The sequence below is a fragment of the Alosa alosa genome, chromosome 8 (assembly GCF_017589495.1).
Source record: "Alosa alosa isolate M-15738 ecotype Scorff River chromosome 8, AALO_Geno_1.1, whole genome shotgun sequence".
In the NCBI taxonomy this organism is placed as follows: domain Eukaryota; kingdom Metazoa; phylum Chordata; class Actinopteri; order Clupeiformes; family Clupeidae; genus Alosa; species Alosa alosa.
In genome coordinates this window covers 26,393,207-26,405,760 of record NC_063196.1, presented here as the reverse complement: position 1 = coordinate 26,405,760, position 12,554 = coordinate 26,393,207, and the positions used below count along the sequence as shown (strand labels likewise).

The 12,554-nt window shown below is 40.5% G+C and overlaps 1 protein-coding gene across 1 annotated transcript; it reads right to left on the bottom strand.

Moving 5' to 3' along the window:
* Positions 1–1,237: 1,237 nt before the first annotated feature.
* LOC125298822 (leucine-rich repeat-containing protein 74A-like) lies at positions 1,238–10,719 on the bottom strand. Its single transcript, XM_048249692.1, has 13 exons — positions 10,671–10,719; positions 9,072–9,247; positions 5,169–5,276; positions 4,579–4,672; positions 4,416–4,465; positions 4,252–4,333; positions 3,865–3,950; positions 3,150–3,344; positions 2,646–2,741; positions 2,388–2,525; positions 2,019–2,123; positions 1,779–1,864; positions 1,238–1,384 (listed from the first exon to the last, which is right to left on the bottom strand). Exons 1-13 carry the CDS (start codon positions 10,717–10,719, stop codon positions 1,366–1,368), a joined length of 1,284 nt encoding a protein of 427 aa, XP_048105649.1. The 3' UTR covers positions 1,238–1,365.
* Between the last annotated feature and the right edge of the window lie 1,835 nt (positions 10,720–12,554).

Below are 12,554 nucleotides of genomic sequence, written 5' to 3'. Positions count from 1 at the left end.
AAAATGTGCTATACAAATAAAATACTTACCAAGGCAGTGGACCATAATCACTCACCATTAACTCATTTTAAGGAATTTTTTCAACAATTTCCAATTTCAACAACTACATATATTGAATTTATGCTGTGTATATGAAGGGAATGGCATTACAGAGGTAAACCTGGATTTTGGGGCCAAGTTTCATATGATGGTCTTGTTTCACTGAGTTACCTCCCAGATCAGGTACCAGTTAAAACACTGTCCAAAATGTTTGCTTTGTTTCCTGCCGCTGCACTCAAATGGTATCAATTATGAATAAATCAGATAAATGAATTATTTTGATTGACCTGCAGAATTTTACAAGGAATTTCACTGAAATCTGAAACGCACACATGGGACATTACTATGGTGCACTTATCTTTAAGAGATGTAAATGAACCATTTAGAAACTTCAGAGGTATAGATGGCTAGCATCTGGAATCAACATCTGCAGATCTGCAGTTTATCCTACAGCCCCTCCGGCTAGAGGGGACACATCCATGACTGAGGAAGCTTGGCGAGGGAGGGTTCGAAAAAGCCTTTGAACCCCATTCCTCATATGACGTTCCAACCGTAAATGGGTTGCAGTCATGGCCTAATAGCTCTTTAGCTCTGAGTGGTTGTGTTGTGTACAGTATTTCATCTGCAAGTGTGCAGGTGTCACATCAAACATGACGTCTGATCATGTTGCAGCAGGACACAGGAGCTGTATTTGTAATTCCGAAAAGCCATTTGTAGGTCCGTTTTGCATAAAAAGTAAAGCCAAATATCATTAGGTTATTTACTTAGATTAGGTTAAACTATCAGTGAATCACTTATCTCAAACCTATGTTATTTTAGTAGTCAATGTTAGATTTCCGACTGATTTCAGTCATCTCAAAATTAGATTTCTTTAATAAACTGAAAATTTCTCTTAGAAGACAGAGCTCTATTTTGAACAAACTTTCCTAGGTCACTTTCTTCAGGCTGCCTGCCTTTTCCTCAGACCCCACTCTACTCTTTTGCTTCAAACTCTACACTTTGAGAATTCAAATGGTATAGATTTAGACTAGAAGTACTGGAAGCAGTTGTCTAACTCTAAACAATGTAATTTTGACTTTTGAAGTAGATCTCAACAGTCCTAAAAATCCAAATGAAGATCTATTAGGGAATCCTGACTGAAAAATAGAATGACTCGTAAAAACTGCTGTCGTAACCATGTCTGAAACTATGTAATAAATACGAGACACTTTTTTGGTGGACGTTCTTTACTCATTTTAGCTTCACCAAACTGCTCTCTGATCTTCCCTAGCTGTACATTATTACTGTCTGTCCCGGATCAAGTAGACTGTGGCTGCTGCTTCAGAGCTACAACTGTCCTGTGAAACTAAAAGTAAGTGGTTCATCTTAAAGCAGAAAACGAAACTATAAAATTCAACATAAGTTTTACCTCTCAGAATGTACCAGTACATACTTTAGAAAGACTTTACTGTCATTGTAAGCAGAGCAAACAACGAAGATAGAGTTGCAACTCCAACTGGTGTATGAGAAGTCCGAATTTGAACATTTTAAAAACACAAGACAACAATAAATAGTGTAAGACTAAATGTTAAAAAAGTGTGTAAATATGTGAGATAGGCCTACTGTAGGATAGAAAAACTTAGATGGAATTACTATTGCACTATAATCTACAGTTTAGTTAATTAAACCTTGCAGATGTGTCGTCTTTGTTGCTCATTCTGTATGTAATGCCAGTTATTACCTTAAGAAAGCAGACTCACCTGTAATCGATCAAGCCAGTCTTATCCACATCCAGTTTCTGAATCAACACCTCAATGTTGAAACTGTCAAGAGGCATCTTTGCTTGCTATGTAAACATACATGACTAGTTACACAACTTGTCTTCCTAATAGAATGTTTATGCAGGCTATAGCATTTCCATAGTTCTGAAGAAGCATTTCTTTGAAAAATTAAATTATCAAGTATGCCTGAAGGTCACATTTAGAAATTAACATAAAAACCTGTATAGCCTTCCTGAGGTCTGAAGCATGGACTCTCATGGTCCCCTCCTTGTCAATGCTCTTAAAGAAATCAATGAGGCATTGCTTGCGTCCTTCAAGAAAATGCTGAAAGAAGTAATGAGGACATTTGCTGACTTTTTTAAATTATGAGTCCAACCTTTTTTTTTTTTCTTTTACTTTCCACACCGAATTTAAAACGAACCCCATAAAGACTGACAAATAACCATAAACCATCCACTGCATACCGCATTTGTGTTTCCAAAACACAGGACATGAACACTATTATAGAACAGACCAAAAAATAAACACACCGCATGCTGTACATAAACCTATTGTGCAATATGATGAGAGAAGTGGGATTGTGAATACCTGAATGACCTTCATGGCATCCACCTTACGCGTTCGGGTGAATGCACCGGTGACCCCCAGGTACCGGACATCCAGCACTGGATGCTCCTGCTGCATGCTCTCCAGCATCTCCACAAAGGCCTCGCTCACCATGACCGTCTATTTCCACACACACACCAAACTAATGACTCTATATATGTACATTTATGCATGTTACATTTATACTGTAGGTAGAATAGGGAAGATGGCTTTAGTGTGGCTATGAGGTCATGCTCTTACTGATATGTTGATCTCCTCCAGCGCTGACTTTGAGTTGTTTCTAACAGTGGTGAGCATCAGTAAGGCTCCCTCAGATGTTATTGGGTTGTGAAGCAACTAAAAAGGCATTCATGGGAAAATAAATAAATGGCACAAAACTGAGAAAAAAACTGTAAGAAAAGTATAAAGCAGTGAGTGAGAATTATTCATTACTGACAAGATAAGGAGATGTAACAAAATCAGCAGGGGGGAAAACATTAGCCTATGATAAGATCATTGTCAACTTAGACCCTAATGTAATGCAAGTCAAACATAATGTAATACAAAATACAGAGTTCATAGCCATGCATGTGACATTACCATAGAATATCTAATGTTGTAAGAAACATATTCTTATCAATATGATAATCCGCAGACATTTTTCGTGAACTTGTGAGTGTTACTAAAAAGACAAGTCTAACACAGACCCACAGACTGGTGAATAACAGCAGAGGCCTTCAGTGTCCATCTACAGGCTTAGCCTACCCGCAGGACCCTGAGGGTGTCGTTGAAGGCCAGGCCGTGGCACAGCAGCCTCAGGGCCTCGTAGGTGATGCGGTTGCTGGACAGGTCCAGTGAGAGCAGGGTGTTGTTGTGGTGGAGGGCGTCCCCTAGTGCCTGCGCTCCTTCACTGCCGAAGCCGTTGTAGGACAAGTCCAGGTGCTTCAATGTCACGTTCACCTGTGGAGGGGTTGGGCTTTTATATTGTGTCTCTAGTCTTCATGATGTGGGGGTTTGTTCTTGTGAACTTTGTTACATTTGCAGCACAAATTGTAGGTTACAGACTAATTATGTGATTCTTGGACATTGTCCAGTCACACAAACAGACTAGACACTGCTCCTTCTAACTCTGACATAAGGTGAAGAAGCATGAGTCAACTTTTTGAGCAATGTTGCTGGCCAACCACATAACCGGTTCCATGTGTTCTAATTGGATAATCTTTATAATTTGCCTAGTGCTGATGATATGGTTAAAGTCCTCCTGACAAACAAGTGTTGTGCAATATCAATGGAAATGTGCCAGACCAACAATCCTCAGGCCCATTGCTTGCCCATGATACACAGCTGAAGTGCTTTGGGTGCCTTGAAAAGCACTATATAAATGCAGTGTTGTTGTTTATAACAGTCTGTTGCCACTCTGGCCACATGTTCACTGGAATCCAACCCAATAGAAGCTTGGACTGCTGTCGGTTCCTCGTACCTTTAATCCATTGCAGAGTGCCACTGCTCCACTCATGCGCAGACAGTTCCAGCTGAGATTCAGGGTCTCCAGACTCTCATTACTGGCTATAAGGAGAGAGGACATGTGGACATGTGTCTACCTTTTCTAAATTGTCTTAAATTGTTGAGAGAATTGCTTTAAAACTTAAACTGTTTACCATGTTGTTAGGCGCTTTGGTTAAAAATGCGTCAGCCAAATGTAATGTAATGTAATGGACATTTATTAGACTCCTTCATACATGGGCCAAATCTGATGCTTGAACTTAGTTCCTGTCTTAGGGAAGTGTTTACATTATTACTGGCTGGGATTTCCTGTCTTGTTTCTGAAATGCCTACATTTTGAGTAATAGCTTAGAAATTCCCTTACCCAGCATGTGGCCTAGGTGTTCTCCACCTGTCTCACAGAACCAGTTATGGCTTAGATCCAGGGATTTCACCTGGAAATTGTTCTAAAAGGAAGAGGGAAAGAAGCATGAAATGTGCCCCACAAAACTGGTTATGAGAATCTACATTTTTACACGTCAGACTTACTGCTAAGGTATCTGCAAAACTTTTGGCTGCTTCATCAACGAATCCATTTCCTATTAAAATGTATCACCAAATACTCAGTGTCACCGCACAATTCATAGCACTTATTTGAACAAAATATATCGAAATGTATCTGACATTCATATGCACAAGCTTAATAGAGCACCTGACAATGCAAGTGTTTTGATTGCGATGTTTTCCAGCAACATTTTAGCAATGCTTTTAGCACCAGCAGCCTGGAGATTGTTGTTGGAGAGATTCTAGAAAAATGACAAATAGTGGTTAGTTTTCCCACACAGCCTACAAACAAACAACAACAAACCCTGTGAAACGAGTTTGGAGGTCTGCGGCGTAGTACCACTGGTAACTTAAAGTATTTGTGAAGGTGCTCTTTGGTAGAAAAATTATATGTATCTTCTAAAAAAGTTAAAATAGCTTTAATAAATAGGCTTAATCGTAGTTAATCATTATGATCAACTATGATTAAACCTATTTATTAAAGCTTTTTTAACTTTTTTTGAAGAGTGCCTTGGACAATCCATCTTTAAACAAGCCCTATGGCTTTAAGAAAGGTTGCTGTTGCCCTCTTGTGGAGGATTGAAAACATATTTACGTAACATCATTTTCTCTGTGTACTAATGCAAAAACTTGTTCAGTTTCTCACTCTCTTTAAATAAATACATCACTCTGATGTAGATTTGAGTTGATAGGTATAATTATTAGTAGCTGGAGGTATCTCTTCAGGTATTCCCATACCATCCTTTGAATGGTGAAGTTCTCTTTCAGCATCTCCACCAGGTATCTTGCACCCTCTGGTAGAAGGCAGTTATCCTCCAGCTCCAGGTCTGTAATCTGTATGTCAGACTGTACACAAGATAGCAGACATTGCTCAGCGTTAAAGCTAGTAAGCTTGTCACATTCTGCACTTTAGCCTGATTTATTTATGTACTTGAATGTACACTGCACTGTGATAAGCCTACCAGACATTTCACACCCCATTCCCACTTCCAACATTATGTCAACTATAGATAACATGCATCTTGACATGTCATAACATGTCATCTTATACATGCTTGGCATAACAGTATAGACTGTATTTACAATTTTTGCCCATTGCTTACACACTAAAAACGAATGCTTAGACCAAAGGCCCAGTACCTAAACTTCATGTAGCATACCTTAAACACTGTGTAACCATAACTTAAACACATTTTCTACTTTGCACCGTTTGCAATTCTGCAACACACTTATTACGAAACACTACACACAATTTCTTACATTCGACACTTTGTTCAAAAGTGAATTCTCCTGTTATCATTGGGAAAACACTTCTATTCAAAATGCAAGCACATCTGGTAATTGGTAAAACCCACATCCACATACATACCTGAAAACACTTATAGAGAAAACTGAACACCAATCAGTCTGAAGCTTAGCACTACAAATACACTTCAGGTAAGTTATTGTTTACCTGTTCAGGTGTGCACTTGTGCATTGAGTACTCGTGTACAGTTCTGTATTTGCCACTTTACTCCCCATATCTAAAACCTATCAAAGAATTATTTTCAGTGGGCCAATAAAAAGTATATGACCACCAACCACATACCTACATGCCTCTTTTGTAAGAAATGGAAGGGACTTGCCCAGATATGAACAGAAGGAAAGATCCACACCCCACACACACACACACACACGCCACACACACAAACAACACCCGCCACACACACACATTTTAACAATTTATTTCTGTCCACATGAAGAAAATGGTACAGAGACAAATATAACTGTAACTATGTTATGCCTTGTTGTGTTATGTAAATCATTATGCACTGTGACAATTTACCAGGTTCCACTCTCTTTCCTGGCCACTGGGTGGCGCCTTTCACAGACAGCAAAACAGCCTGATCTCACTTGTTAAGACAGTGCTGTCACCAATGCCTTGGCAGATGATGGCCAATGGCATACATCACATCATCTCCATTCATAGAACTGGTGCTAAGAGCAAAGTTGTGAGAAATGCATTGCTGTGTTTGAAGTTCACTAGGGATTGTTTCCTGCGTTTCTGTGTGTGAGCAGATTTGATGGTTTTCACCCCCATTTACCTTGGCCTTAGTGGTTTCCTATTGGTCATTCTAGCTTGTTTTGAATCATCTTTATCAGGTGAGGTGTTGGTATATCATCAATATCTCTACACTATCTGTCGCCTTTCCCAGATTCAGATCGAGCCAGTGATGGAGAGCAGGAGAGAGAATAAGAGTGGGGGAGGGAAAGTGGGAGTGAGGTGACTACCTGTAGCTCTGTAGTTTACATGTTCAAATTTTATTAGCTTTCAAAATGTTATTCTATTGCTGTCAGTAGCTTTGGATAAAGGTGTCTGCCAAATTAATAAATGTAAATGTAAATTTAAAGGTGATATTTCTACAGATAGCTGTTTGCCGTGAATGACTAAGATCTGCCCTCAGAGCTTGAGCTCTCATTTGAGAGCCAAGGCAAAATTCTGCACCTGATAAGTTAACTTCATCATAGGCTACACTAAATTTGTTTGCAGCCCCCAAAAAAAAAAAAAAAAAAAACAGGAACTGAAACCATGAACTTGTCAGGGACATCAGCTATGTGGCATAGTGAGCTAGGCTGTCTTCCTTATAGCGCAAACAATGTGAGATGTGCTCACGCAGGCTTTCGCCAGGGCTAGTCACCTTGGCATGCTCCGGCCGCTCTGAGAGTGCCGCGAGGCAGCGTTGCCAAGTGAAGCGTCGGTAGCGACCTACATTGTTGTGCCCACCAGGGATAGAGCTGTGGGCAGCGTGCCAGGTGCTTGAGTGCAGAGTGTCACTATATAATAGACAACTTCATCCACGAGGGCTTGCAGCTCAATGGTGTCCTTGTACTGGACCACACCAGACACACACACACACACAGGGTGCGATTTGTAGGGGGGGATGGTGAGGGTGAGGATTTCCCCCCCTCTGGTTTTCCTATCCCTACCTCTGCTAAATTATTTTTATCCCCGGTGGGGACAACATTTATCCCCCTCTGCCCTTCATATTGATTAATGCTACTTCATATAAGTAAAGCGCTGCAACGTGAGAACAGTCTAGTAGGCTAGCCTACATAATAATCTGACATCAAAACGCACCGTCACCGTCAGCACTCATGCTGCTGTGCTGACACAGTGGCTGCGTGATAACTTAATTTGGCCTTGATCGTGCAGGACATTTCAGAATGTCGAGTGTGTAATCCATCATAAATGGCTAGTCTCAATGGAAAAGTTAGCTGGACAAATGAAAGAATACGAGAAGGATTCAGTGAAGCATATCGTCATATTTTACAACCTTCAAAATTAGAAAACTGATGCAACTGAGATGGAGGACAACTGCACGTAGAGTAGAGCGTAGGCCAATTGTCCGAAGTAACTTACATTAAATGAGGAGATATTTGCTGAATGTCACAAAAAGTGTTACAGAAATTGCTTGACATCGCTTTTTCAATGGCTCTCTACCGAAACACCTGTAGTTTGCGGAGGACGAACGAGAAAGCACTCATTTGATAAATCAGCCAGTAGGCTAGGCCTAGTTGACAAATAACTTTCAGAAATAATCTGTACTGCAAAAACGAATGTTGGTGGGTATTTAAACTATCTAGCGGGTGTTTTAACAGCTGCAAGAAATAGAAGCTTCGTGGTCTTTATGTTCTGGTTCGTAAATTATTTTCATAAAACTTCAAGTTGCAAGTATAACTTTACTCTCCAAACTCTTCACTGCACTGTAGCTAATTAACTGACAGTATGATAGTAGGCTATTTATTTTCTGTAGGCTACAATAAACACATTTATTTTTTCAACTTTTGCAATATTACGCACTTGGCTACTGAACGCAAATCAGCAGGAGAGAGATGCACGTACGCAGTTTGTAGCGCAATGTGCTATTTGGTTATCAACTAACACTGTTAGCCAATTCACTAACTTAAGACTTCAGTGCCATCATATACAACGTTTTTTTTTGCACAACAAATACAGAAAGGATGGAGGCAGCAAAAGTAGAGGAGTCATTTCAGATGGGGCAAGAACAAGGTGAATTTGTATGCTTGTCAAAACGTAGTCCTACCCTGCATTAGAGGAGCTGATCATCATACCAAACACACTCGCTGTTTAAAGTCATACACCACGGTAAACTAAAACGTTACAAAGGTGGCAAAATTAATATAAGCTATTATTAGCCATGACATTACTAGGCTATAAATCGTTCGTTCATTTTTTTTTTTTTTTTTGGGGGTGTTACAAACGTATTCAAAATCATCCCCCCTGTTTTTTACACAAATCGAACCCTGCACACACACACATATACACACACACTCACACTCTTTCGTTTGCCGTGGGGACTTTGTCATCGGTCACTCAAGTCGATTCCGTGAAAAAGAACAAAGAGGTAGAAATTGTATGTGTAATGGATTTTCACTCCCTGTCATGTCATTTCCTCGGAAGGAGTCAATGTTGGTACTTCTTGACAAGTGATATCAGGCCACATAGTGCTTAATCTGTAAATTTTGCAGCTCAGGTTAGTGGTTTAGTTGTTATTGGGTTATTGGCTGTTGGTTCTTAAGTTACCCATTCACAAAGTAGTCCATGTAGTCAGCAGCACTACTTCCTATCAATACTCTTACCACTAAAGCAATGGCCAGTGCTTTTGTCCCCTTCGGCCCCAGACCGTGATGGTTCATGTTCAGGGTGGAGTTGCCCTGGTTACGCAGGTAGGACGTGGCGGGGATAACGCCCACAATCTCACAGGCTTGCAGGTAAAGCTCAGCTGCTACGCCAGCCTTTCTCCTTCTCCCAATGTCTGCAGATACAACTGGTTATTAGACATCATTCTAAAAGAATACCACTGACAAAGTTCATTGTTCACAAGTGCATGTTAATGATTGTGTTAAGTGTTAAGCAGTCTTATGGCTCAACACTAACCACATAGCATGGAGATAGGCATTGTCCATTAAACTCATTGTGCCGCCTAATGCAGATTGCCTTGAGGAGATAGATAGATAGATAGATAGATAGACACTTTATTGATCCCTAGGGGAAATTCAAGGTCACAGTAGCATACAGACAACATACACACACACACATTCACTAGCAGCAGAAAATGTAATTAAAAGTATATAATATAAAAAACACAACTAAGCAATAAGGACTGTAGAAGATAAAGAATATACTAAATATACTAAAATACAAATTATACTAAATAAAACTTAATCTAAATTAATTCTAAAAAACATAATAGTGGCTGTGCAGGGTGGCTGGAGTTTTTCATGATACTGCGCTTTGTTTTCCTGAAGCAGTGTCTGAGATGTTCTAGATGCAAGCTGTGTGTCTAATAGTTATTTGTGCAGTTTTTTTTAACCACCCGTTGTAGGGCTTTCGTGTCCCTTGCAGTGCCCCTGCCATACCTGGATATAATACACCCTGTGAGGATGGACAGGTGTGGAGGATGCTGGTGCCCCCGGAAGTTAAGGCGTTGGACCTTTTTTGTAACAGCTGCTGCATGTTCTATCCACTTAAAGTCATCACTAAGGGTGACTCCAAGGAATATAAAGAATACGTTCGTAAATTCAATTTGACACACTCTGGACTCTCCGAGAGTGTGAACAAAGATCCTTGATTACTAGCTCCGCTTTAACCCTCTCTGGTGTGAAGCTCTGAATTAACACACGACAATTCCGAATTTAAAAACGGTTAAGTGTGCTCGGAGTGGCAATTTAGAAACACACCCAAAGTTGCTGACTCCACAGCATTCCCACGGATGTAGATGAGGGTGTGAGCTGTATCATATTTTCTGAAGTTGATGACTATCTTTTTAGTTTTGCTGACATTGAGATAGTTGTCCAGGCACCACTCTGCCAGCAGCCTTAAGGGTGCTTTAAGCGATGTTGGGTATCATCACTTCTGTGGACGTTCAAACAAAACAGAGAGCTAGCTCACCCCTCCCTCCCGCTGCAAACTCTTCTGAATGTTTATCTTGTTGGTGATTGGCTGGAACAGTTTGTTATGTTTCATGGTCCAGGCTGGACCAGGCTGTTTTTGCTGCTGTTTTGCTTTTGGAGCCTGGGCTGTCCACAGAGACGGCATTTTTTACAGTGTATTCAGGGGACAGGTGGCTAGCGGATGGTATGGTGAATCTTGCTGTATGTGACAAAAAAATGTTTTAGCTTAGAAACCGCATTACATCGCTTAGAGCACCTTTAACTCCCCTCTGTAGGCCATCTCACCATTGTTGGTGATTAGGCCCACAATGTTGGTGTTGTCAGGGAACTTCATGATGATATCGGAGCTGTGTCTGGCTACACATTCATGTGTGAACAAGGACTAGGCTACAGTAGCGGGCTCAGAGCACTGCCCTGTGGGGTGCCGGTGTTGAAGATCAAGGTGGAGGAGGTGTTACTGCCTATATGCATGTGCTGGGGTCTGTTAGTGAGGAAATCCAGAACCCAGCTGCACAGGTCTCAGAGCTGAATCTCAGAGCTAGCAGTTTTTGGATGAACTTGGATGGGTCGACAGTGTTAAATGCTAAACTGTAGTCTATAAATAGCAGCCCCAGCCTGACATAGCAGGTTTTCTTGTCTAGATGTGCCAGGGTGGTGTGACATGTGTGTAATACATGTGATTTTTGGGCACGACATAACATGCGAAAGACTAATTGTCAAAAAAGGGCAAGAACATGTTGTAAGCACTTTATTTACAGCACTCTGTAACTGTTTACGACACTGTGGTCTCCCATTACAGTATATATACACTAGTCATGTTATGTACTCCTCAAGGAAGTTCATTAATGCATGTCACTTCCCTTGACTCTAATCTTAAAGTCTAAATTCAAAAGGATCAATAAAGTGTCAATCAATCAATCAATCAATCAATAAAGCAAACATTGTAACAACATCCACTAATAAAAAGTATGTACTTACTAATTCATGAACTATTAAGCAAGCTATTAAGCACAAAGTACCGACGGTCTTTTGTTTTTTTACGTGGTTGACTATTTTATTAAAAGTGAAGAACAGAGTAAGGTAAGAGAATCACAGGATTTTAGAGAAATCAGTTCTTACTGGTGTAAACATTCTCTTCTAGAAAGGTGAGTGGGTACAAGTAATGAATTTAAGCTTTCTAAGACATCCTTTTTTCAGCAGGCCAGCATGTTCCCTTTTTAGTTACTGTATACACACAGGGGAAGAGCATATGTCATATTTTCACCAGCCCTGTCAGCTCCTACACATGTTCAGAGCTATATTAAGAACTAACGTGTCAGAGAGAGAAATCCCCTCTCATCCAGGTCAGTGTCCCAGCCATCGGCATCTGCGCTGTCCGCCTGGTCCCCCGGGAGCGACTCGTCACTCTCGTCCGCGTCAACGTCATGCAGTGGCATACCAGCCAGGCTGATGCTCTGCTCCGTTTCTGCCATCGCCTGAGTGGATGCTTCGCCTCAGCCCACACTAAAGCGGAGGCCCAAGTCAGAGTGCTAAGAATAGGCCTCTCTCAGCCCCTGCGCTATGTGTCTCATTAACACACTGCCAACTGTAACCGTATCCCACCGCCAATGCAGGGTGCCTTTAATGACCACTGGATGACCAAAAGGCAGGCTTGCGTCAGGGATGACATATACATTATAACAATATATAAGAACTTTTTATCCAAGTGCCCATGGGGAGTGGTGTGAATAATACTTCATATAACACTTGAAGAATGCAAGTGAAGTGACTAATGAAATAAGAGTGGAATAACCGTTATTTGAAATGATATTACATCACATCACAAGCATTTGTTTAAATTGAGACATTGAAACCTATGACACAATACACTAATAAAGAAATAGGTGCAAAAGTTTTCTGTCACAGTGTTTAATAACACTGAGATTTTTTTTTAGTCAAAATAAATAATACAAAGTGACAATTTGTCTGTTTTTTGGAATTTCAAATAGAGCCTACCGTATCTGCGCTGCAAGGTTATGTGATGACCCAGAAGAGGAGTGACAAGCCTCTATGTAATTTAAGAATGTTGAAGTCATTGTTGCATTATGTCAACCAAGAACTCTAGAACCTTCAAGTGTCATTATTCATGTGGATTCTCTGTGGAAAAGTACTATCAGGCAGTATAATCAG

Coding starts and splice junctions, on each gene's coding strand:
- LOC125298822 (XM_048249692.1), bottom strand. CDS start 10,719: ATGAAGTTCCCTGACAACACCAACATTGTGGGCCTAATCACCAACAAT. Junction 5,277..9,071: donor CACTGGCCATTGCTTTAGTG/GTAAGAGTATTG, acceptor TCTTGTGTACAG/TCTGACATACAGATTACAGA. Junction 3,345..3,864: donor CACTCTGCAATGGATTAAAG/GTACGAGGAACC, acceptor ACCCCTCCACAG/GTGAACGTGACATTGAAGCA.